This window comes from Phoca vitulina, unplaced genomic scaffold, assembly GCF_004348235.1.
Source record: "Phoca vitulina isolate PV1807 unplaced genomic scaffold, GSC_HSeal_1.0 scaffold12, whole genome shotgun sequence".
NCBI lineage: Eukaryota > Metazoa > Chordata > Mammalia > Carnivora > Phocidae > Phoca > Phoca vitulina.
In genome coordinates, this window is record NW_022589715.1 from 39,897,069 (window position 1) to 39,922,272 (window position 25,204).

At 36.8% G+C, this 25,204-nt stretch overlaps 1 protein-coding gene and 1 pseudogene across 2 annotated transcripts; both read right to left on the reverse strand.

The window, feature by feature from the left end:
- Positions 1-797: 797 nt before the first annotated feature.
- On the reverse strand, positions 798-25,204 carry CUNH2orf73 (chromosome unknown C2orf73 homolog). 2 transcript variants are annotated; one of them, XM_032410981.1, is made up of 5 exons: positions 25,063-25,204; positions 21,085-21,295; positions 14,856-15,009; positions 2,140-2,255; positions 817-1,329 (listed from the first exon to the last, which is right to left on the reverse strand). In XM_032410981.1, the coding sequence occupies exons 1-5, from the start codon at positions 25,086-25,088 to the stop codon at positions 961-963; spliced, it is 876 nt and encodes a 291-aa protein (XP_032266872.1). In that variant the 5' UTR covers positions 25,089-25,204; the 3' UTR covers positions 817-960. The 2 variants fall into 2 exon arrangements, 1 of the variants encoding a protein (XP_032266872.1); XR_004300316.1 differs by lacking the exon at positions 21,085-21,295 and having other exon boundaries at positions 798-1,329.
- Positions 10,761-10,847, reverse strand: LOC116636497 (annotated as a pseudogene).

Genomic DNA, 25,204 nt, shown 5'->3' on the forward strand with positions numbered 1-25,204 from the left:
ATCAACACTACAGATAATAGTGTGCGACTGATATAGTGCCATGGAAATTTGCTGAGCATATAAATACTCTTTTGGCAGCAGAGAGATATTCCACCTACTGCACTTGTGTGCAACAGAACACAGCCTCTGATAGATACATTTTGGCACACCAAATGTGCCAAATAGAAGAGCTGGTAGAATTAACCACGCCAAACTCTTGTAAAAAGCAAAGATTGAGTTAGTGCTAGAAGTGATCTAAGTAAAATAGAAAACAACTTAGGAAATATTTTTATATTCTAGGTATCCATATGTCCTTGAATTAAGAGTATGTGTGTGCGTGCGTGCGCACACATTTGTGTAACTAGTACCAGGAGAAATGTTTCCAGATTTTTCACACTCTTAATTGTATACAGAGGGACTAAAAGTTTTAAAGGAGGAAAATTTAAGGTTATAGGAGAACATTATCTTTAAATTTAATTATAGTAATAGTGATAATATAATCACATTGGTTACTTACTGATCAATGTACATAATCTCATGCTCATTAACCTTGGGAAATCGTTATTATCCTGATTTTACAGACGAGGAAACTGAAGTCTAGAAAGGTTAAGTAATTTACCCAAGGTCACACAGCTCATAGGTGTAGAGGCAAAATTCCAACCCTGCTTTGATTCCAGAGAATGACTATCCCATAGGGCCTCTCATAAGAGTTTTATATTTGTTAATTATGTTCATTTTTGTGAAAAACAAAATTGTTTGGGTTATAAATAATATGACTTAGAAATATGTCTCATTATCCACCACTCATTAGAGACCACTCTTAAATTTTTGGTGCATTTTAATTGTCTTTTTTCATTTTCCCATTTATGTAAATTGAATTTTTTGAGGTTATTGATAACAGAAAAAGCAACTGTGATGGTTTGTGTGATTCTGCAATTTCTCTCCATTCCAAGGATTAGATTTTTATCTGAAGAAGGTAATTTATCCTGACTTATCCTGACTTTTTATTGGTGGATTGAAACGATCATGCCTGGGGAGAAGAACGTTTACTGCAGTTACTTGGAAGATGTCTGCGACCTTCTCCCTTCTCTCAGGACTTCGGGGGCATGCCTTGGCTGCCTCTCTGACATCTGTTTCTGATAAGGGAGTTTCAGTCTCTGACAGCTCTGGGGAATTTTGTCGGCAGAGACCTGGTGAGATCATTTTGCTTTCCGCTGAGTTTCCTTTCTCTGTTTTTTTGGACACTTCTGATGAGCATGACCCCGGAGCATTCCGTAATACCTCTGTTCCCGTAGGAACTATTGGCCTACTCCCTGGTTTTATCTCTGTCTGCACAAAAGCTCCATGTCGCTGGAAAGGAAAACAAAGTTGACATTAACCAGGGCACAAGTTGCTGGAAGATGCAGCTGTGAACTCAGTTCATGTGTTAGCTCAAGTTCTGGTGAGGCAGGCCCTTATTTCTGCCTCTGCATTGGTTGTCACCTTAGTCTAAAACTGAAGACAGTGGCATAATAATTATTAGTGAAACTTTTAAATCAATGATAAAAACAGGGTGTGCCAGAAAAATAAAAGGGAAAGGCAGAAAGCCAAAGAGTCAGCATCTTGTTTCCCCTTCTCAACATTTCTATCAGTTGGCTTGTATAAGACTACGCATATCAAATTTCATTTCTTGCTCTATAGTTTGCTGTGGATACAATAACAACTACAGTTCATAGACCTCAGGATTTGTGATTGCATCCCAAATATCAGTTAGTTTCAATGAAAGACTTAAAGTAAAATATGAAAACAAACATCTGCAGTTGGAAAAAAAATCCAGCATGTATTGTAATATGTAATAACATTTACATTTGGCTTTGTAAATCTTAGATGCATTCTCCTGCCTCACCCACATGAGCATATCCAACAGTTTATCAAACTGCTTTACCTTAAGTGAATGATTGTAATAATTGAAACCAAACTCCAAAGACTGTGATCCAAAATTATGACATCATTCCTTAATTTTAACTATGACATGTTGTTGAGATTTTACCCCCCTAACAACCACGTTAGTTTGTTGAAATAGACTTTTAGAAAGATGGTTATGACTCGGAAAGGCTTAATGTTCTAACATAAATCTGTCCCATCCTAAAGTATTAAATAATTGATTTTGAATACTCTCACCTTTCCCCGGATGGGCTCATTGGGATTTTTCCTAGCATCATATTGATGTAAAAAAGAGATGTGCTGTATAAAATTCTTTTGAAGTTCTGCTGATGCATCAGGAGAGGCAAGTGGAACTGAGAACAAAGATTTTGTGAAGTCAGGACAAAAATAAGATTTGTATATGGAAATATAATCAATATTCATAATCATACTTTTTAAAAAATGTTAATAAAACTTAATTTTTTAAAGTATGGATAAATATAATGGATACATCATTCTTTCTCCATGAAAAGAACCAAATCCAAACAACTGAATTAGCCCCATATATGGAATTACTGGTACTTTCTAAAACTAATATTAATGCAATAATGGCTTTAAAAGTCTGTTAGATATGTCTTTTGCATATATACCAAACAAAATTTTAGGAAAGGTGTAAGTACAATTCATTTGTCAACTCATTTTTTACTACTAGAAAGGCTATGTGAACTTTATGCATACGTTGCTCCCAACTAGCACTAACAGAATAACCTGGAAGACTCCAGGGTTGCTGTAGTTACAGTTGAACATGTGATTCTTTTCATTTCCCATTGACAGATGTTCTGAAAATTTATAAGACTGTTAAACCCTTTAAAAATCACTTTTAAATAATTTTTCAAGCTAGGTGATGGGTATATAGGGATTCATTCTATTGGTCTCTCTCTGTTTCACATTTTTAATAACTTTTAAAACTCACTTTATTTTAACGTTTAGCATGCAAGGTTATATAAAGATCAGAGCAACTCCCAGTTTAGTGAGGTAAAATTATGGCAAGGAAAAAATTTAAAATTTCTCCCTTTTATAAAAAGTCATATATAAGAGGTTATGTCCACCTACCATATCTCTGGAGCAATATTCAAGAAATTGATAAAATGACTGCTGCAGGGGGAGAGAATTAGGTCACTGGAGGACAGAGGTGGGTTCACTTTCACTGTGTATTCTTTTGTGCCATTTGAATTTTGCACTATATGCTTGTGTTAACTATGAAGAAATGAAATTTAATTTTTAAAAAATCTTGCCTTTAAAGTTAGGGAGAATATATAAGAAGGAGAAATATGTTAGTAAATTCATACTTATTAAGCATTCATGAATTCAATTCAATATTCAGACATTGATATAAACTAATTTTGCTAGCAGGAATGATGAGTCTTTAAGTATTTATATATTATATGACTTGAAATGGCAATCTTTTCCCTGTTAGCAGGGAAAAAAACATTAACTGATAACATTTTCTTGATTTCTAATTGAGATCAGTTACTCAAAACTCATTTTCTACATAATCATTACTTTTTTTTTTTTTTTTTTTTTTAGGATTTGCTAGTGTACAAAAGAACAGCAGGTGCCAAAGATTTACTAAAAATGTATGGGCAACTATGACATTGAGAAAATTCTAACCATAACATACACATTTTTTCTACCATTTTGGAAAAGACTGTTGGGTTTTGGGTAAATGCCATGGTCTAGCTCACAGAACATTAGTGTTTTTAGAAACATGGTTTGATAGATTCTTGAATAAAATAAAACAGCTCTAAATTCAGTCATTAATCAGTTGGGGTTAATGGAGTATCGAAAGCATGGGCTTTGGGATAAGATAGACATGTTTTCAAATTCTAGCCCTACCACATTTCCTAGTGGTGTGACTTTGGACAAATCACTTAACTTCATTGAGATTCAATTTCCTCCTCTCTAAAATGGGGATAATAATTTGCTTTGAGAATTGAAAGATGCTGGGATCAAATTAGAGAAGGTCTTTCAACCTAGGCAAGGGGCCAGTTCTTTTGTATCCTAATGAAAGGGAAAACTTTGGAAGGGAGAAGTATGAATCTGAGGAACTATTGACTGTTAGAAACCCAAAGACTTTAGTGGACTGGGGTGAAGGGTTGGTGGCAGCTTGGGCTGGAGGGTAGGAAGGTCAGATATGGCTAAGAGAGAATAGGAGGCAGACAGGTTTTAAAATCTTCTCTTGACACCCCCTCCCCCCCCTCCACATTGCCTGGGAAGATCATTGCTTGCCTCAGGGGGAAGAAACTGGCAGCAACTGTCTAGCCATCTGTTGTCAACTTAGTAATTTGTGAACAGCACAGAAGTCCCTCTAGAGCTGATGAAATGGGTGCATGCTACCCCTTTGGGTATTTGCTCTGCTACCATTCCCCCAGCAACCATCAGTGCTGGTGGACTGAAAACATCAAGAGATTGCCTCTTCTTGTGATGCCTCTTTTTAAGAGTTTAAAGTGGAGGGGAGGGGTGGTGTTCTAACTAGAGGACTGGCCTAGTACAGTGACAGCATATGGAAATGGTCAAGGTTGGTTTTATGGGGTCTGACACTCTCTAGCCTGACCCTCATTTTCTTTCCTTTAAATTCACTGGGAGGCACACAAGTCAGACCCTAATCTTTACATTTTGCCTCCACAGGGCTGTTGGCTCCCCTTGGGGAACATGACCTAAGATAAACTAGACAGACACTATAAAGAAAGACAACAAAATTTAAAACATATACTGTGTGAGGCTGAATAATTAGAACCGGTACTCCAGGAATTTAAAATAAGCACAACAAACATGCTCAAAGACACAGAAAGTATTATTAATATGAAGCAAGAAGAAGGGGTCATTAAAAAAGAATCACATATATATCAGAAATCAAACAAAATATAATAGCTGAATTTAAAAAGATGAGATAAAAAGACTCATGAACTAGACAGACTGAGAAACTCTCTCAAAGGGCAGCAGTAAAGGATAAAGAAATTAAAATATAAAAGAAAAGCTAAAAGACATGGATGGTAGAGTTCAGGAGACCTATATAAAGAAACAGAGGGAAGGAAGTAGTTGAAGAAATAATGATGATAGGGGTGCCTGACTGCTCAGGTGGTGGAGCACATGACTCTTGATCTCGTGGTCATGAGTTCAAGCCCGGCGTTGGGTGTGGAGCCTACTTAAAAAGAAAAAAAGGAAAGAATGATGATAAATATCCAATTAGAGAAAGATCAAAGACCTCAGATTGAAAGGGCTCATAGATTACCAAGGAGGGTGGCAGGTCCAGGAGTAAGATGAGGCAAGTGAGACCCATGTGCTGTAAAATTTAAGGGGGCATTTACATAGCCCTGGGAATGAGTGCCTCCTTAAGTTTTGCACCTTGGGTCCCTCACTTGCCTCACTCTCCTCCCTATCCTGCGGGATACATAAGGAAAAACTAACAACCAAGACACTTTATAGAGAAATTTATGGTCATCTAGGGCAAAGAAAATTCTAAATGCTTTCAAAAAGAAAAGGTAGGTTACTTACAAAGGAGGAAAAAGCAGATTTACATAAAAATTCACAGCAACAGCACTGGACACAAGATGATAATTGATTAATATTTTTTAAAATGTTAAAAAGAACTTTAAGCCTTGAATTTTTATACCCAACCAAACTGTCATTCAGCAGTGAAGCCAAAATAAAAAATATTGGGAGGCAAGGAAATCCTCAGAATATTTCCCCATAAAAAAAGCCTACTCCAAAATTCCAAGAGGAAAAACCCAAATAAGGATAGAAATAAATCAAGGAAGGTGTGTGCCTAAGATATATAGAAGAAAATAACAAATTTTTTTATTTCTTTAAAAAGTCAAGGACTAAAGAACAAAAAATTAAGTATTACACACATAACTCAGAACTAAAATTCTACTGTTATTAACATATTAATAGAGATACTGGTGAACTATATATATATGTAAAGTATATATATGAAAGAAGTAGTAAAATGATTTCAAAGGAAAAGAAAAAACTCTCATTATTTGTAGGCAACATGATTACCTGAATAGAAACACCACTGGAATCAACAAAGTATGAGAATAAGAGTGTAGCAAGGTAAACAGTTAAGTGTATAAAAATCAAAACTATAATCTACTAGAAAACAAAACAAAAAATAAGATACACTCTCTGTGGGAACAACAACTGTACAATATCAAGTTTTTAGAAACTAACAACTAACAAGACCTCTCCTGAGAAAAAATTTAAACTCTCTTGACATAAAGGTAGAACTGAATAGACTTTCCATACTATTAGATAAGATGAAATAGTATGTTACTGTAAAGGTAACAATTTTTCCTAAATTAATCTATAATGCCAACAAACCCAATCAAAATTCTACCTGGATATTTTGAGAGTTGTCAAAAAAATATTTTGAGGGATGTCATAAATTCCAGAGTTTAAATGGAAAAATAAAGGTCCATAAATAGAGAGGTCAACTCTGAAAAGGAAGAGCAAAGAATGGAGACTTTCCCTATCAGATATTAAGCTAAAAATCCAGAAAATTAAAACATGTTAGTACTGATCCAAGAACTAAAAATTAATAATAGAAAGCTCAGAGACAGACCCATTTATATAGGAAACTCTAACATACAAGTAAGGAGATTCCACAAGTCAACAAGGAAAGTATGGATTGTTTAGTGGATAGTATCCAGGAAACTTATTCACCCCATGGAGAAAAATGAAATAGGTTCCCTATTTAACACTGCATATAAAGGCAGATGCTAGGATTAAGGCTTAATTATGGAAGGTAAAATTATAAAAACAAGGAAGAAAATGTAGGAGAATATTTTTGTGATGTTAAGGTAGAAAAACTCTTCATAAACACCCAATGCACAATCCATAAGTGAAAAGTTCATAAACTTGATTACATCAAAGTGTAGGACTCCTGTTCAGTGAACACTCCGCAGACAAAGATAACAGTGAGATTAGGAGAAAACATTTTTAACCTGAAAACTAAAAGGGATAGGACATCAGTGAGAATGGTAGAGTAAGAACCCCCAAAAAGCTGTTCCTCTGTAATAGTATGAGAACACTGGCAAAAAAAATAATCAAAATCAACTTTCAGAACTCTGGAAATTAACCAAAAGCTTACAACAATCCAAGAAGCATTTATTCAAGAAAAATGGCTTAATCTCTGTAGTGAAAGCAAGCTTTATGGCATTTTAGTTTGCCCAGTTTTCATGCCTCTCTCCTGTACAGAATCCTTGCAAACCAACAGCCCTGCAATTACAGTGAAACAATATTTAAAAATTAAAGGCTTAAGGAAAGAAATATTTTTCATTTGTAATATTAAATCTGGGATATTAATATAAATCATAAGTAACTATAAATAACTCTTTCTATATATAAAGGCCCCCTTTGAACATTAAAAATCTTACATCAAAACATATTACTCTCAAAAGATTAACAATTGGACTTCCTGCAGATTTGATGTAACAATAGGCTCCAGAAGACAATGGAATAATATCTTCCAAGTGTAAAAGGTAAATAACCATGAACCCAGAATTCTATATCCAGCTCTACTCTCACCCATTAGAGTGAGGACAATTTGAAGACATTTCAGACAAAAGTAAAGTGAAGAGTTAGCTACTCCTAAACTCACATGGGAAGAACAATTTAACGACGTGTGGTAGTCCATTACATTGATGGCTCTAGTTTACTGGTCTCCCACTATTCACATCCTTGTACAGTCCCCTCCTTGTGAACGTGGGCTGGCCTTGTGATTAGCTTTAACCGATAGGAGGTAGCAAAAGTAACACTCTGCCAGTTCCAAGCATAAAAAATACCCCTGAGAAAGCCTTTCAGTTTCTGTTGCATTTTTGGGAGCCCTGAGCTGCTAGGTAAGAAGTTCAGCTACCCTACTGGAGAGCCCATATGGAGGGACCACATGTAGAAAGAGGGGCCTGGTCATTCCAGCCTCCCAGCTGAGTCTAGTCCTCAGGTGACCTGCCAAGTGAATGCAGCTACAAGTGTCCACCACCAAGACCAGCCAAAGAACTGCCCAGCTGAGCCCAGCCCAGATTACAGAATCATGAGCAAATAAAATGATGGTTGTTTGAAGCAACTAAATTTTGAGGTGACCTGTTATGCAATTAAGAAACAGAAATACTTCAGAAGCAAGTCAATTAAATCAATTAAAATGAATTATCTTTTAAATAGTGATCTAGGGGCACATGGGTGACTCGGTTAAGTGTCTGCCTTTGGCTCAGGTCATGATCTCGGGGTCCTGGGATCGAGCCCTGTGTCGGGCTCCCTGCTCACGGGGATCCTGCTTTTCCCCTCTCATCCCCACTAGTGCTCTCTCTCGCTATCTCTCTCTCTCTCTCTCGAATAAATAAAATATAAATAAATAAATAGTGATCTAGAACCTCCCAGAATCTCAAAAATAATAACTTAAAAAAAAAAAAAAACACTTCTTTATGGGAACTAATAGAAAATGAATCTGCGCTATTAGAGAAATTCCTTACTCAGACATTATATCTATTAAAATCAGACATAACTACCGTATTAATTTATGCAAATATATGAGACTTTTAAAGAAGCCCACAATAGTGAAGAACATCTAAGTAGGAAAACATCAAAGAAGATATTCAAGTTCTTAGTGGTTATTCTACTTCAGAATTCAAACTGAACCCAAAGTAATTACTTTTAAAGAAGCCTTGTTACATGAGGATTACAAAACATAAGGCAAAGTCCATGAAGAATGTTTGAAATCCATTCTCTGTTTCTTGGAAACTTGATCTAATTAAAATAGAAATTTTCTAAACAAGGATACGCCAAACAAGTTGGTGTCAGGCCATCTATATTTTATCAACAAAGACAGAATTTATTCAAACACACAACTTGATCCTTTTATTGGTGGGAACTCAGCAACTTTTACTTTGGGAAATTTTCTTAACTTTTTGTGTGTGTCTACTTAAAAAACATTCATCAGTAATATTTTTCTATCAGAAACTCCATTCTTCTAAGTAGTATTTATTTTGATCTTATATAAAAGTATTATTAATGTAAAAAATAACGGTATAGATTTTCAAAATACAGTGAAAAAACTCGAACATAACTATTGCAAGAAATCATTATTAAGCTACACCTTGGTGCAAAAGAAGCAACACAAACTAAAGCCTACTTCAGAAAACTATTTTTAATGATAATAATAATCTGATTTTGCAATTCAAGAAAACATTAAAATATCAAGTCATTGAAAAAGACTCAAAGTTTTATTTAAGTAGGACTTTCCTCACAAATTAGATCAGCCTTTCCAATTTATAAAGTTTTATGATATAAAACCTAAAGTGAACACTTATTCTTATAGTGACTCAGATATGATGGAGCCCAGCCATTTGTTGAAGTGACCATGGATGGCAGCCAGGAAATTGTGTAGTGGTACAAGAATAAAGGGCACTTTCATTATCAGCACAAGATGACATTGCTGAAATGCCAAAGACCAGGCATAATTAAGTGGGCTGATGGAACAGAATGACCAGGAGATGACTTTTAATTGGTATGATGCATGTTTACATCCACAGTTTCTATGTCTGTATGCATATGCACATATATATATATATATGTAAAATCTGGAATATACAAACTATATATATATATATTTTAAAATGTCATGCTCAAATATTTCCTCTTAAAAACCCTTTTCACTAGTATCCAAACCCCATCCAAAATATGAATAAATTGCAGGTCTATATTGTAGTGTGTATGTTTGTTTAAATTACATTATGTCTTTAATCTGTTGAATAATATGTAATTATCATTAAATTAATCAATAAATATTTGTTGAATCTGGGCATCGTATTAGGACCTGGGATACAATAATGAATTTGGCAATGAGAAACACCAATAAAAGAACAGAGAGACAGAGACAGAGGAGGAGAGGCAGCAGGAGGGGTTGGTAAGGAGGAGGGAGGGCGAGGAAGGAAAAAGTGAGACTTCCACACCTGGTTTCCAAAGCTAAATTCCAACTAAACACCTAACGTAGTACAATGCAATAATTAATAAAAGAAATAGCTTCCATTTGTTGTCTCCTATGTACCAAGCACTGTGGTAGGCACTTGACATATTTTTTATTTCTCCTAACAATCCTGCAAAGTAGGGATTATTATTCCCACTTCTTGAATTGAGGAAATAAAATGATGAAATTTAAGTAATGGGCCTGGGATCAAACCACTATAAGTGCTAAATCAGTATTAAATTCTACGGGGAGGGAGTATTGATGGTGATAAGATGACCATGATTTCCAGTTAAACATGACAAATTCAACATCTGCATTTCCCTCACCCCCTCCCAAAACACCAGTACAATGATAGTAAAGACCTTAAAAAGCTTAAATCCTTAGGAAAAAAGAGAACTAAATGAGAGCAAAAATAATAACAAATTTGGAAACTGGAAAGCAGATTGTTAAATGGCAATGAACTTGAGTAGACCACAAAAAAACTGGAAGCTTAAGTGCTTATGGGGATGGGGTGGGGTCCCAGTAAGGCTCCAAAAATGGAGGCATCTGACAGCTCTGGGGCAGGGAGCATGTGACAAGGTGAAGTTTCCAACAGAGGATTATTGGAGAAATTCCCAGATTTTTTGTTCCTCACTCCAGCAGAGGTTTGGAGGATTCCACTCTGGGAAAATAGACTGGCACAACAGAACAGACCGATAGGCATTGATGTTGGGGGGTTGGGGGTCTCTTATGAAATGGCTGGGCCTTGCCTGGTCATCCTAGAACAAAACCTAGCTCTCTGCTCTCATCTTCTACCATGTCCCATACTGAACTAGAGTAGAAGCAACCCCACCTTATGAGAAAAAACTGGGATCTGACTGGTTACTTAACCAAAAAAGTTTTCAATTAGCAATAATCGCGCCTCGGATAAACCTCATTGGCTACAATACTGCCACTGCGCAAAGCTTAACCAAAAAAGTTAAAACAAAGAATCGTGGAGTATTATATATACTAAACTTAGATACTTTATTCTAACCAGTTCAGTCTCCAAATTTTTACTGGAATGCCAATGCATTTCCTTTGCGGGAGTATCCATTGATTGGAATTGCACTGTGTGTTTCTTGTGTAAACCACACCCCTAATATAACATTTCTAGTTTGTTTCTTTAAAACAGAATGGAAATTTAAAGACACATCTGAAGTAAAATGACTGCAGAATCCTTCAAGGTTTAAAAAATTCATTCCAGCTCCTCTCTTATAGTGATTTTGTCCACACCTAATTAGCACTTTTAAAAGTTAGTGACTTTGGGGGGCACCTGGGTCGCTCAGTTAAGCATCCAACTCTTGATTTTGGCTCAGGTCATGATCTCAGGATCATGAGATCAAGCCCCACATCTACTTGTCCCTCTCCCTCTGCTCCTCCCCCTGCTCACGTTCTGTCTCCCCCCCGCCCCAAATAAATAAATAAAATCTTTGTTTTAAAAAGTTCATCACCTTTTGGCAAGCCTTTCCAAAATATCCAACTTTGAATGTATTCTAGAAACTCTCTTAGTACTCAGATTTTAATTTATAAGAATAAATTAATTATGGAAATACAGTAACAAATGCACAGGCATAAATCATTTTGGAAATAACCATGATTTTCAGAGAACATTCTCTGCCTCCTTGGCCTGAGTTAATTGCCCCTTCTTGAAATGTCCCTCTCATGATATCATGAGCAATAGGGGATAGATTCCATAGATTAAACAGGACCGTGTAGGCCATGATGAGGAATTTGAAATCAACTTTACAAACAATGAGAAGTAACTCATCTAATGGAGGAAAGTAATATCATTTGTGTTTTTAAAAAATCCTTCTAACAATGGTGTGGAAAACATATTTTGCAGGAGAAAGAGAGAAAGCAGGGTAACAGGAACTGTACAACATTAGTAAGAAGATTTGGAGTATATTTTGGAGATAGAGGTGTCAAGATTTGCTGATGGATTGGCTATAGAGAGTAGGGAGTTTTGGAATGACTTCTAGGTTATCCAAACTTGAGGGGGAATAGAAGTGGCATTTATTGAAAAGAGGAAAACTGGCAGGGGACAGGTTTGAATGGGGGAAAGGAACCGTTCTATCCGAGCCATGTTAAGTTTGAAAGGAGATTAGCTCTCCAAGAAAAGATGTTAGGTTGGTGGCTGGATGGGAGTTCGAGGTTCAGCAAAGAGGTCAGGGCTAGAGAGAGAAATTGGTTCTTATATTAGTTCCTTTGACTTCAACCTTAAACTTCTATTCCTTGTTTCATCTGCTTTGTGTAGTATCTCTTGGGTACTCATGTTAAATAAAGATATTAGCGGCCTTCTTTCTACTTCCCATCTTCTGTCAACTGTTGATGTGCTTTTCTTGTTAAGGCTAGTAACATAATTCTGTTCTGTACACACATTTAAAATTTCCATACTGTATCTATATAATGCTAAAAGTTGAAAACTACAAAATAGCATTTATAATATAACTATATGAATTTTGTTCACTTCAGGGCCAAATATTGTGCTGGGACTACATTTTTTTCTCACTGTGTCCAAAGCCTGGTGCCACTTGAAAAAGAATGGTTCTAGTGTTTGTGTTAAATAAACCCTCTTTTCCAACTAAAAAAATTTTCCCCTGGAAACTTTGAAGACATAACTCCATTTCACTTTTGCATCAGTACTTCTTGATTCCATACTGATTCTTATTTCTTAGTGACTAATTTTTCTTTCTCTTTATGGAAACTTACAGAATCTTCTTTTTGTAATTATTGCTTTGCAATTTCATAATGATATATAGGTTGTATATCTTTTGTCCTTTCATACTTAGAAGCACTCAGTAGACTCCTTTAATGCCTCACTCTCTTACATTGGGAAACTTTTTTATTATTCTAGAGGCTGTGTTATTCTATTATTCTAGAGTACTGGTTTTAATTGGAGGTAGACTGAGTTCAAATACCAGTTATTTGCTCTGTAGCCTTGGGCAAATTATTTAAACTCTGTGCTTGCTTTCTTATCTGAAAAATGAGAGTATTAATAATATTACCATACTAATATATTCCTTAGGGTTGGAATGAGAATTGAATGAGCAATATTTAGGAAGTTCCATAAAGTGCCTGGCAAATAGTATGTGCTCAGTAAGTTTTATGTGTTGATAATTATCTCCAGTTTCAATTTTATTCCTTGCTTTTCTGGAGCTCCAGAAAAGTTGGACCTCCCAGACTGATTCTCCACTTTGCTTTTATTCTCTCATATTTTCTAGTTTTTTGTTGTTGCTGCTGTTGTTGTTTTATGTTCTGTGATGTTTCCTTGACTTTACCCTCCAAACATAAAAAAAATAATAATTTGGCATAATTGTAATCTTTGGCTGTCCATTCATAAACTAAGAATAGGATAAGAGATCAACTTGAATTACAAAAAAAAAAAAAAGTAACTGGTGTAGTAATTGACTAGCTGGCTGAGACACTGGGCTCCACTAGTCTTAATGTTGGTGTAGAATAGAATGTTCATGACTGGAGTGATTATTTAAAAGACAGACTTTCAGGTCACCCTTGGATTCTCTCCTTGGATTCATTCTTGCCTTCTGCTTTGCCTGCTGACTGAGCCTCCAGCTACTTTGAGGTTCTTTCGGGTAGATTGGCTCTTTGCTGCCTTTCCCTCTATCTTTTCTGGGCTATTGCTTCTTTGCTTTCTTTAATACATCAACAAGTTTTCATTCCTTCCCATACTGCAGAAAGTTCTTCTTTCCATTCTCTTCATCTTTATGGGTTGATTGCTTTACTATCACTTAATAGAGTCTTGGGAGGTGGGGGATTTAGATGTCTATGTTCAGTCTACCATCCTGAATCAGAAGTGCAAACTTCATTACCTTTCTAAAGGAGAGATCACGTTACAGATTATCTAACAGTCCTCTCCATTAACTACCACCCTTGAAGTGGAAATCATGCTGAATATGACCATTTTGTAATGCTCTGATCTTCAATCTACCTGCCCTTTGTATCCTTAACTAAACTGGCCAGATCACAGAGGCCTGAAGGCTAAAATTAAGTAAGGGACAGCTGACCGATAAAAGTATCCCTTTGTTATCTACTGTCATGTTCAGAAAATTATTTGAAGTTTAGCTTATGAACTTTTATATGGAGTGACAACCAGAGTGGGTACTCAATAAATACATTTTTGTTTCAACTTGATCCTGCACTTCTTTAAGACCTGCTAAATTCTACTCCAGCAGTAGAGATGACTAAGACATGTGGTAGGAAACAGATAGAAACTGACTAAATATGAAAGACTTAGTTTATTATAATAACGTTGTCAGGTAAATAACTTTAAGATCTGACAATGTTTTAACAGTCCATGTAACAGTATTTCCTACATTGTTTTATGGGATACCAGTCATCTGAAATAATCTCTTCAAAAAAGGGTGAGGTGGTCAATATTGGGGAAAACAAAACATTCTTTATTCCTCTTCTTGGAATACATTATGCTTGTGCTTACAGTAAGGGTTTTAAGAGTTCTATGGCTTAAAACATCTGTTTAGCTTTATAAATTCAGTTTTTACAAAACTTATTTGACCACTTTCCTCTTTTTTTGAGCAGCATCTACAAACATCGTAAGGAACTAGTGTCCCTCAGAGTGTGCTTAGAAAAATACTGCCTACAATTTTACTAGTTATACTTTTTAAAGTTTGGTGACAACAATAATGAGCAGAATGCTACTAAGTATGTGACTTGGAGGCTGGTGTTATCAATGATCAAGCCAATTTTTATTATGTTATAGTAAATATGTTTGGAGATAAGCTGTCCACCAAGAAGGGATAAAGAACAAACTTGTTAAGGGTTGCATTTGCTGTATGTGTATTTTCAACTCCTATAGAGAAGTAATTTTCTCAGGAGGTGCCAGTACATCTAATAAACCTTAATTTGATAGCAGTAATGTGAGAGAATGGGAAAGAAGTTTTATCACAGCTAAACTTACCTATTCCACAAGAAGGCTTTTGCAACTTGCTGTGTTTGACTGGCAAAACCAATGGACATGCTGGTTTTTGAAAGTCACTCCTCTGGGTGCTCTTAGTATCATAAGATGGTTGGAAGGGATGCTCCAGTCTTTTACCATGTGACCACCAGTCACCCTTTATGGGAAAAAAATTGGAAACACAAAATTGAATACCTTAGAACATTTTCATGTGCTGCTTGATGTCTGAATGTTCAGTGATTTGATTCAATAAGTTATTGGATATTCTAGTGCTAAAATGGAATCCCGAGATCTAGGAATAAGTATATTTTTACAAAGACTGAATTTTTTAAAAGGTACTTAAAAGTGAATTATCACATATTTTTAGCTAAAAGATAGCTGCTAAATTCTTAAACTACTTCCTGTCAACAGAAGTGGAGTGGTAAAAATCAACCAAGTAGTTATATTTCTATATTTTGTACTACCATTTTATTATATATATGTACATACATGTATATATATGGCTTGATTTAATCTAAAAATTATGTTCTATACTTTTCATTATGAAAATACAAATAATGTATTATCATCTAAGATGGTGCTTTTCATAGTTTTCAGTCCATGATGCACACCATGAAATAGATTCTGCCATGCAAGAACACACAATGCATACATAAACATAAAACTCAGTTTCACCATATTTATTCTTACTACATGCAGTACACTTGACTATTTTTCTATTTTATCATTTATCTCTTCCATTTCATTTCACAATGCTAGTTGCAAACCACAGTGCTTTATAGCCCACCTAATGCCTCAGTTTGAAAAACTTTGTTCTAACGAAAAATATCTCCAATGTTACTGAATTTTTGATGGTAAAACCTGACTTAAGTACCCAGGAAAGGGAGAATTGATAGATTCTCCATGAGCACATATTAGAATCTGATTCTTAGAAGTTGTGAAAACAGTGAGGGGAAACTTACTAAACTTAATTCTAAGTAAACATTTTTCTTTTAAATCTGGTTGATCAGGTAGACTTAAGACAACCTTGGGAAAGGGCAACTGTGACACCTGGGAGTTCTTGGATATTATTAGACAGTGAAAGAAACTTTAGGTATAATCGAACACCTACTTTGGGCTTTGAGGAGAGAGATCAGGCTTTTAAAAAATCAACCATGATTTTGTAGTCAGAGACTTGAAAAATATGATTCAAGGGGGATGAATATGAGATTCACGTAAGTAAAATTCTGACAGTGCAATTGAAGCTACAGTGCTATGAAAAGTAAGAGGCATTTGAAGACATCTATCTGACTCCACAGGGAGTCAGCTCCCAAAGTAGCTTAGTTTCTAAAAAGACAGGCATGTATAAAAGAGGTGTACAATATCAAATTAAAAAAAAATAATTTCATGGGGTCACCTTGTCAGGAGATTGTCAAGAAGCTTAGAAGAAATTCATGAAATATACCAAAGGCAGCAAAAATAGGGTTTTCTGCGAGAAAAAAAAAATCTTATATCTAGAAATCACAGAAAGTCTAAGAATTTGAAGAAGAGTATGCCATTCAGAGCTAAAAATCAGAGCTCCTCAACTTAGGTTCTTCATTAAGGGAAATTATCTTCAAGCTGAAAAAGACAGGATGAACATGGACCTAAGAGGGAACTGAGCCCTGACTAATGCAAGAGAGAGTTAGACCTCACTTGGCAACTTTAAATGAGTGCTAGTTTTTAGGCCAATGACAAATTGTAACCCCTGGGTAATGAATACGTTTGCAGAGATCAAAGGAATTTAGGAACCAGGGAATTTTGGAGAACAGGAGAGATGGGCTGAAAGGTGAATTACAAAACTTAAGACTACTTGATGTCGATCTTGGGAATTCTAGAACAGATTACTAAACAGATGGTGTCTTCTCACTATCTGGCTGAAAATAGTCACATCTAACTGTTGTCAGAATGCCTGCTTCTTGCAGGCCTCCTCCACTGCACAATTATGATAGTGCTTATTATGCCTCAACGTCTCAGATTTATAGGCCTTTTCTCACTTACCCTCACCATGATTCTGCAAGTAGATATACCCACTTTATAGATGAGAAAACTGCTGGGAGATTAACTTCCCCAAAGTGTATCCCTAGCAGACAACAGAGCTGTCCAAGTCAGACCCCTGCCTCCATCCATGCATGCCCCTAATTTCCGTGCTACATTGCTTTATCAAATCTGCTGTAGAATGCAAAGCCACAGAAGCACAAACCTACTTAAATTATTTCAGAAGTAACAATAGAGAGATTTTAAGTATCTTGAGAAAGATCTTCTATGAAAAGGTTTTAAGGAGTACACTGTATATTATCTTCTTTTGTTGATCAGAAACTTATTTTGCTAACACCCAAGTTACCGTGTAAGTGACTCTGGGATGAGCAAATTGCTAGCAAATGCCTGGCAGCATTCAATTATTTTTTGAACAAGAATATATTGCAAAAGTTACCCCAAAAGCAGAGATAATCAATTCACCTCTCAAGATTTCTTATGAATTTAGAATTTTACCAAAATGGTCTCTTTAGTTTCACAAAATATAAAGGAAATAATGAACAATGTTTCCTCAAGTGTGACTGATGACTTGAAGACCTCAGAGCTGGGGAAGTATTCTGATGGGTGTTGTAAGTGGGATGAAGCTTCACTTCAGCAGAATGAAATCCTACAGTTCAAAAAATGCTGTTTTTCTGTTTTCTATTTCTGGATAGTCTGCCCTTTGCCTGAAGAGTCTGGTTTGTTCCTGTAAGAGTGAGAATATATATGGGCCTGTGCACATGTACATGCCATGTTGGTACAAGCAATTGCTCATAAAAGATTATAAGATTAAAGAGATAGGTGAGAGCTTGTTTTTTTCCTTCAGTCCATGTTGAAGGGAAAGACTAAGTATAAAAATTTACTGCACCATCACTTGAAGTGGATTGTGAGGGGTTGATATGAATTATTTATGATGAAATAAGCCAAACTGGGAAAAGTTTTCTACTGTGATTGCTTTGTCTAGGCTTCAGGGGTCAGTCCAACTCTTGCAGATTGTGGAAGGGGTTTTGCCTAAAGAGGTAGTTGATCTCAGTTCAAAACTTTGGACCCAGAGAAAGCAGGATGGCTCCCCTTCTAGCCCAAGACCGGTCTTTCCTGCTTCAGGATAACAGTCATTGCAGCTCCATGGTATGGAGACATCTAGAGATTCCTGAGGAAGAGGCTCCCACTAACCCCCACCCGTGGAAGACCTGATGGCCATTATATTGTGAACTCCTTAACCACCTTTGGAAACCACTGTGAAGCGGTCTTTGTTATACTTCTGCTATCTCTAAGCCTTCAGAAAGGCATTAGGAGACATTAATTAGTTTTCATTCTTTGGGAAATTAAGGGAGAGTCTTGGGCAGAGAAGTAGTAAAGGCAATTGGGGCAACCTGGAGAAGCCAGTTAAGAGAATGCAAGAGGTGGTAGGTAGAACTCCACGGCAGCCTGACAAAGACGGCTGCCACTGGGGGCGGTCCTCTGTGGAACAAAAAATCCTCCTTGGGGGTTCCTAGGGAAATACGGACTTTTGACAACACTTTACAGAGAATCACGTTGTATTAGTGGAGCTCAAAGGCTTTAAAACATTGAAGTGTTATGGGAAACACTAGAGGTACATTGTATCTATGTTCATCTCTATTTTGCTGTGGATACTGGGAGTGCTGAAAATACCTCTTTTTAAGCAACCCATAATGTCCCTGATAAGTTATTCCTAAATTGTGTTCTGTGGAATACTAGTTCTGTGGCATATTAAAAGGTGTTATATAAAAAAGGTTTCCAAAGTTAAATAAATTTGGGAAATACTGAGGTAAGTAAAGTGAAATAAGTTTATCACAGGATTTCTTAGAACCTTTCTATACAAATGGGATTTGTGAAGCTTTAAGATCTAAATATATAGCTTTTCCAAAATGTATTGACTTTGGAATGTTATTTTATTGAGCACATAGGCAGGGCTAATGCTCTGAAACATATACTTTGGAACATAATGACCTAGTATAATCTCTTTTAAAAACACAAGACCACCAAACTCTTGTGATTTGCAGTGACCGAGCTACAGCTTTTTTACTTTTTCTGGCACCCCCAATTTTATGTCCCTATATAGAACTGTGTGGTTGTTTTATTTAAATATCTTGTAAATAAGTAAAACCAACCAATCTGGTGTTAGGTTCTTAAGCTGTTATCTTAGCAAAACACATAGGAGAGCAGATGTGTCACTTTAATATTAGGCAACATTATTTTCTTTACTCTTGCATTAAAGCCAGCACTACTCTAAACCAGTTAATTTTTTAAAACAACCAAACTAACCTTTAAAAAGAAACCTGTCATCTTAGATAAAGGACCAAAGTGTACAGATACGTGAAACGAGCATTCTTTTATTACTCCTCGAGTCCATGGAAGTGAGTACACTTATATTGCTGTTTTTGTTTTTTAAATATGAACAGTGCCTTCACTCCACACCCAAAACAAATACACTCTTAACTCTGTGATGCATCTTCAGTCTTTCTTTATACCTCCTCACTCATGTCCACCAGCAGCCTCTCTTCCCTGTCCTCTTACTTCATCTCAAACTTCCTTTTACCATCTCTTAAAGGTCTCTGACTCAGTTAGCCTTTAGTACCCATAAACAAGGATCCTACTGCTATTATGTTGCCCCATAGGGACAGCAGCTCCTAATACTACCTTTCTCAAGACACCTATCAACTAAGAATAAGAGAAAAGTAGTTGATTGATTTTTTGAGATTTTTACATTTTATATCTCCATTCTCAAACCCATTTCTTTTCCTTAGTATCTCCAAGGTAAGGGTGGGTTCAGTTAACAGTTAGGTTTTAATTCAGCCCTGACTTAGAGCTCAGGAAGTCATTCATTAACTTTTGTAAGAAACATGGGAACTTCACTAACCTGGATTTCTGGACCAGACTTATTTCTCCATTTTAGGCCTGGACTATCAATATCTTTTAAATCCCCCAATAATTGCTTATTTATAAAACAAAATAGCCTTAAAATTGCCCACATAAATTTTTATTACATGACATTAATGCATATATGACTACATTAATTCCTGCCCCAAGAAGATCTCCCATTCACACACAGTGACCTGGTACGTTATCTATTTTAAGATAAGAACATTGGATGTTATTGATGTGAAGATAGGTCGCTAAAAGCAATCTCCATTTAAATGTTAAATCACAACTACACATAAACTCACGTGGCAAAAGGAACTTCGCAGCTGAGATTAAGTTAAACATCTTGGGAAGAGGACATTATCCAGGATTATCTAGGTGGGCCCAATGTAATCACACCCATCCTTGGAAGAGGGAGGCAGGAGAGTCAGAGAAAGATTTGAAGATGCCATGCTGCTGGCTTTCAAGAGGAAGGGGCCACGAGCCAAGGAGCGCAGGCAGCTTCTAGAAGCTGAAAAAGGCAAGGAACTGGATTTTCCCTTAAATCCTCCAGAAGGAAACCAGTCCTGCTAATAGCTAAGGAGACTGATTTTGGACTTCTGAGCTCAAGAAATGTTGAGAATAAATTTGTGTTGCTTTAAGCTAGTGTTTAAATTTGTGGCAATTTGTAACATCAGGAACAGGAAACTAACAGAATAAATTATACCTCAACAAACCTAAGTTTAAAGAAAGAAGATAATGAAATATATTTTAGTACGATAGTGAATAAAAGCGTGGTTTGACTAAACCAACAATCCTGGGTCAGAAACACGACTGTGACATTTGCTCACCATGTCATCTCATCATGATACGTTATCATCTGTAAAATATTTCTAATACTAACCCCTAAAAACTGTTGCACAGATTAAAGGATATAACTTATATGAAACACTTAGCTCATCCCTAGCACTTCACACACTTTAAATAAATGGTAGCTATTATTTTATAGAGAGTATCATGGGAATTTTTTATATTAGAATATGTGACACAAATACAATATTATAGATTTCTTCAGTATCTGCCAAGCACTACTAAGTGGCCATAATCTGACTCAATCTAGAAAAATGGTTATTTGGATTCTTTCCCTTTTTATATATTGTTTATATGCAATACTTATTTGGGAGAATAGTCTCAGGTTACTGCTTTTAACTATTGGATTATAAAAAGTATTAGTCTGAAATATGTCACATCCTTTATGTAGTCTGTGACCAAATTATCCTGCAAAACAGCTTCTGAATCTAAATCTGTATTTGTATATAAGGAACATCCATCCAACCTGCTTTTCTGGCCCTTTTTTGGGATCTATGTAGGGAACTGGTTCATTGAATGTTCTTGCGTTTGTATGAATGAATTTCGCATAATATACACGTCCTCTCCCGACACATGGTTTTGAATGTTGTATACTTTTTCCAGGTTTTTTGTCATGTTTGATTTCTTCTTTTTTTTCAGTTACATACACTATACCAGCATCTTCTATTTTATGCTCTCTGAAAAACAGAATTAAATAGTAAGTAATGTATCCCAATGAGCATTTTAGGACTGTGTCATAATTGTATAAAATAAAATTTAAATATATTTCAAGTATCAGTCAAGACAATTTAGGCTTTATTAATAGTTATAAGGGACTTGTGCAATTAAAATATGGAAGGGTATCTTGTCATTTTAAATCATATAAAAGATAAAGGGATTTGTGTTAATAATGATTATTCATAACAATACACCAGTGCATTGTACAGACTTTCACTTGCTTGGAATAAAGAAAGAGTAGTGATTTGATCATGGTTACAGATCCTGTTTGCAGCATTTATTCATGAAGGTGAGTTACATGCTTCTCTTAACTCATCTTCTTTAAAAGTTAGTTACTTAAGGGGCGCCTGGGTGGCTCAGTAGGTTGAGCGATTGACTCTTGATTTTGGCTCAGGTCATGATCTTGGGGTCCAGGATGGAGCTTGACTCTTGATTCTGGCTCAGGTCATGATCTTGGGATCCAGGGATCCAGCCCAGCGTCAGGCTCCATGCTCAGTGGGGAGTCTGCTTGAGATTCTCTATCTCCCTCTCTCCCTGTCCCTCCTTCCCTCACCCTACACACATACTCTCTCTCTCTAAAATAAATGAATGAATCTTAAAAGGAAAAGTTACTTAGTAAATTCAGTCACCTGGACAAGGATAGCTATTTAATTTTAAAAGTTCACTTGGCAAAACTTATAAAAGCTACCAAATGACCACTATTATTTATCTTTTCAGGAAAAGACCATTGTGTAGGCCTGAGAAAAATCAATTCAATCTCATCACTTTTTGCTTTTAATAACTAGACTGGTACCAAAATGAACATTATTGAATTTTTTTAAATATTAAAAAATGTTTAGAAAGAATTTATAGAAAGTTTCTCTTTTAAATAAAGAGTGATAGACATTATAAAAGGCAGTATTTTAAAATTTCACATTCTTGGAAAATAAAGGAAAGAATGAAATAGAGGAATGTGAATACTTTTTACATAGAAGCTTTTAAAATCAAAGCCCTGACCCATGGAAGGTGAGCAAACAAGATTCCAAATTTATAGAGAAAATGAGCAGTTCTGCTTGGTCTTGGCCCTTAAAATATAACCCCCACGTTACTTCAAACCAAAGCCAGGTTCATCTTTTCTATCATGTCATTTTTTTAGTGAAAACTCCCAAATGGCTTTGTGTTGCATTTACAGTGAATACTGCTTCTTTATCATAGCTCTGAGGCCCAGGGACCCAGCTCCAGCCAATCTCTTCAAATGCACTGAGACCTCTCTCCCCTCACTTCTCCAGACAGCACGGCTGCTTTCAGTTCCTGGACACACCAGTTTTTTCCCTTCAGGGCATTTGCACACACTGTCCCCTCTGCCTGGGTAGCTCTTCCCCAGCTCCCTGCACCACTGGTCCATTATCTTCAGGTCTCCGTTTAAAAGCCATCTCCTCAGAAGCTTTTCCTAGATTTCTCCCTTCCTGCCCCATGTAGTCTCTATTTTAGTACTTGCTTTCATAATACCATGATTTATAATTTATGTACCTAGTTTTTTGTTTGTTTTTGTTTTGTTTTGTTTTTTGGTAAGCACTACGAATACCCTTTACTAGTCAGTAACCTCTATAAGGGTGAAGATTGTGTTTCATTCATCATTAAGTAGCTACCTGAGGAAGCATCCTGTTCATCACAGGTGAATGGACTGCCATTACAGTATTTGCATATTTCTGCTGAATCTGCTGGGATTGTTTTTTAGTCTGGCTTAGTGTAGCTGTATACTCCCAACCCCCACTCCAGTACACATACAAACAACATTCAGCACCCTTGGATTCTAGCTCCCTGCAGCCCAACAAAAACTGCTCTCTGTAAAGGTTTTGGAAAAACTGATTACTGGTCAAGTGTGAATAACTTCTAAGGCTTTTTCTATTACCTTAAAAAAAAAAACAACTTATATCTCTGGAAAGGTCATGATCAATTTATTATATACATCTGATAATCAGTTTTTTCCATCTGCTTCTCATGGTTGTAACTCAGCAATACACTTGCACTAGCATCACATCCTTGAAGGAAGGTCCGACTGTGGCTATATGCTTGCTTACATATGCATTTGTTCAATTAAGTATTTGTGGTGTGAGTAGTTATAGATTAACACATAAATGTGAACTATATGATTCTGTAGTAATTTCTTACTAGAAGGAAACACAAAAACACTAATGGGCAGTGAAGAAAGTTAGACCTGGGTTGGAATCCCAACTCTGCCATTTAATATCTGAGTCTTGGTTTCCTCCTTTGCATGGTAAGGGCAAGAATGCCTATTGAGAGAGATGTGACAATAACATTGAATAACTCATTCTTTCAACAGATATTTATTGAATTTTGTGCCTGGTGCTGCTCGGCACTGAGGATAGGGGAGTGACAAAACGAAAATTCCTGCCCTCACAGAACTTACATTCTAGTGAGGGAAGGCAGATGGAGAAATCAAATAATAAGTAAAACATACAGTCTTTTGGATGGTGTTAAGTGCTGAGGACAACAATAGAGCAGGGAATGGGGAAAAGAAGTGCATGTATGTGGGAGAGAGGCTGCATTTTTAGACAGGGTGGAGGCTGCATTATGAAGGTGGCAACTGAAAAAAGGAAAGAGGGGAGCGAGCTAAGAGGATATTTGAGGAAGGGTGTTCTAGCAGAGTGAACTGTAATTGCCAAAGCACTGCAACAGAAGCACCTGTCCTTAGGTGCTTCTCAAAGTATGGTCCCGGAAGTAGCTGCATTGACATTAATTTACCTTGTTAGAAGCACAAATTCACTGGCCCCATCCCAACCTGAGGCAGATTCTCAGGAAACTGTTTTAACCAGCTCTCCAGGTGATTCTTATGTATGTTGAGAACCACTGTTCAGTGACAAAAATATAGGCTTTGGAAGCAGATACCCCTGACCATGTGGTATTAGCTGTAACACCTTGGTCAATAGTTCTTAAAATTTAGGGTACATCAGAATCACCTGGAGGCTTCTCAAAACCCAGATTATTGTTCTCAACTCCAAATTTCTGATTCAGTATATCTGTGGTGGGGAGGCTGCAAGAATATGCATTTCTAATAAGTTCTCAGGTGATGCTGGATGGGCAGGAGGGAAACACACTTTGAGAATCACTGCTAGCACGGAGGCCTGCGTGCTGGAGCCAAGTGGAGTCGGAGGGCAAGCGGTAAGACCCAATAAAGGAAAAGGGGCAGTTTGTGTAGGTCCCACAGGCCACTGTAAGGACCCTAGCTCTTACTCTGCAAGGGCCAATGGAGAATAGTGATCTAACCTACGTTGTTAAAAAAAAAAAAAAAAGACCAGACTGCTATGTTGAGGACGCTGCAGAGAGGCAAGCGGAGCAGCCGAGGCTGTTAACAACATCCAGGTAAGAGACGCTGGTAGCTGGGCGAGGGTGGGGATTATACTGGAAGTCTGGATATATTTTAAAAGTAAAGGCTACAGAATTTTCTAATAATTTAGATGTAGGGTGTGAGAAGGAGTGGATGATTCCATGGGACTTGAAGAATGTTGGGCCAGGCAATGCATGTAAAGTGCCCGACACACAGTGGGTGCCCAGTAAGTGTGTTTTAAAAAAAATATTCCGGTAAGCGCGCTCAACTACTAGGATGGAAGAGGAGAAGCTCTAATGATGGCCCGAGGACCCACCCCTCGGGTCTCACTTCACCCTCCCCGAAGGAAGGAAGGAAATATTTTCAGAAGGGGAAAGAAAACCAAACCCCAGCACTTACTGCTGCTTATCCTCCTTTACCTCCATGGGCTCCCACGGCCTGACACGAGGCAGCGAGGAGCCTCACGGGAAGATCTGGGACCAAGCCCTGCGGGGAAAGGGGCGCGCGGAGGGCCGCGACTGTGACTCGCAAGTTGCTAAGC

Coding starts and splice junctions, on each gene's coding strand:
- CUNH2orf73 (XM_032410981.1), bottom strand. CDS start 25,088: ATGGAGGTAAAGGAGGATAAGCAGCA. Junction 21,296..25,062: donor GTAAAGGAGGATAAGCAGCA/GTAAGTGCTGGG, acceptor TCTGTTTTTCAG/AGAGCATAAAATAGAAGATG. Junction 2,256..14,855: donor AAAGCCTTCTTGTGGAATAG/GTAAGTTTAGCT, acceptor CTTTGTTCTCAG/TTCCACTTGCCTCTCCTGAT.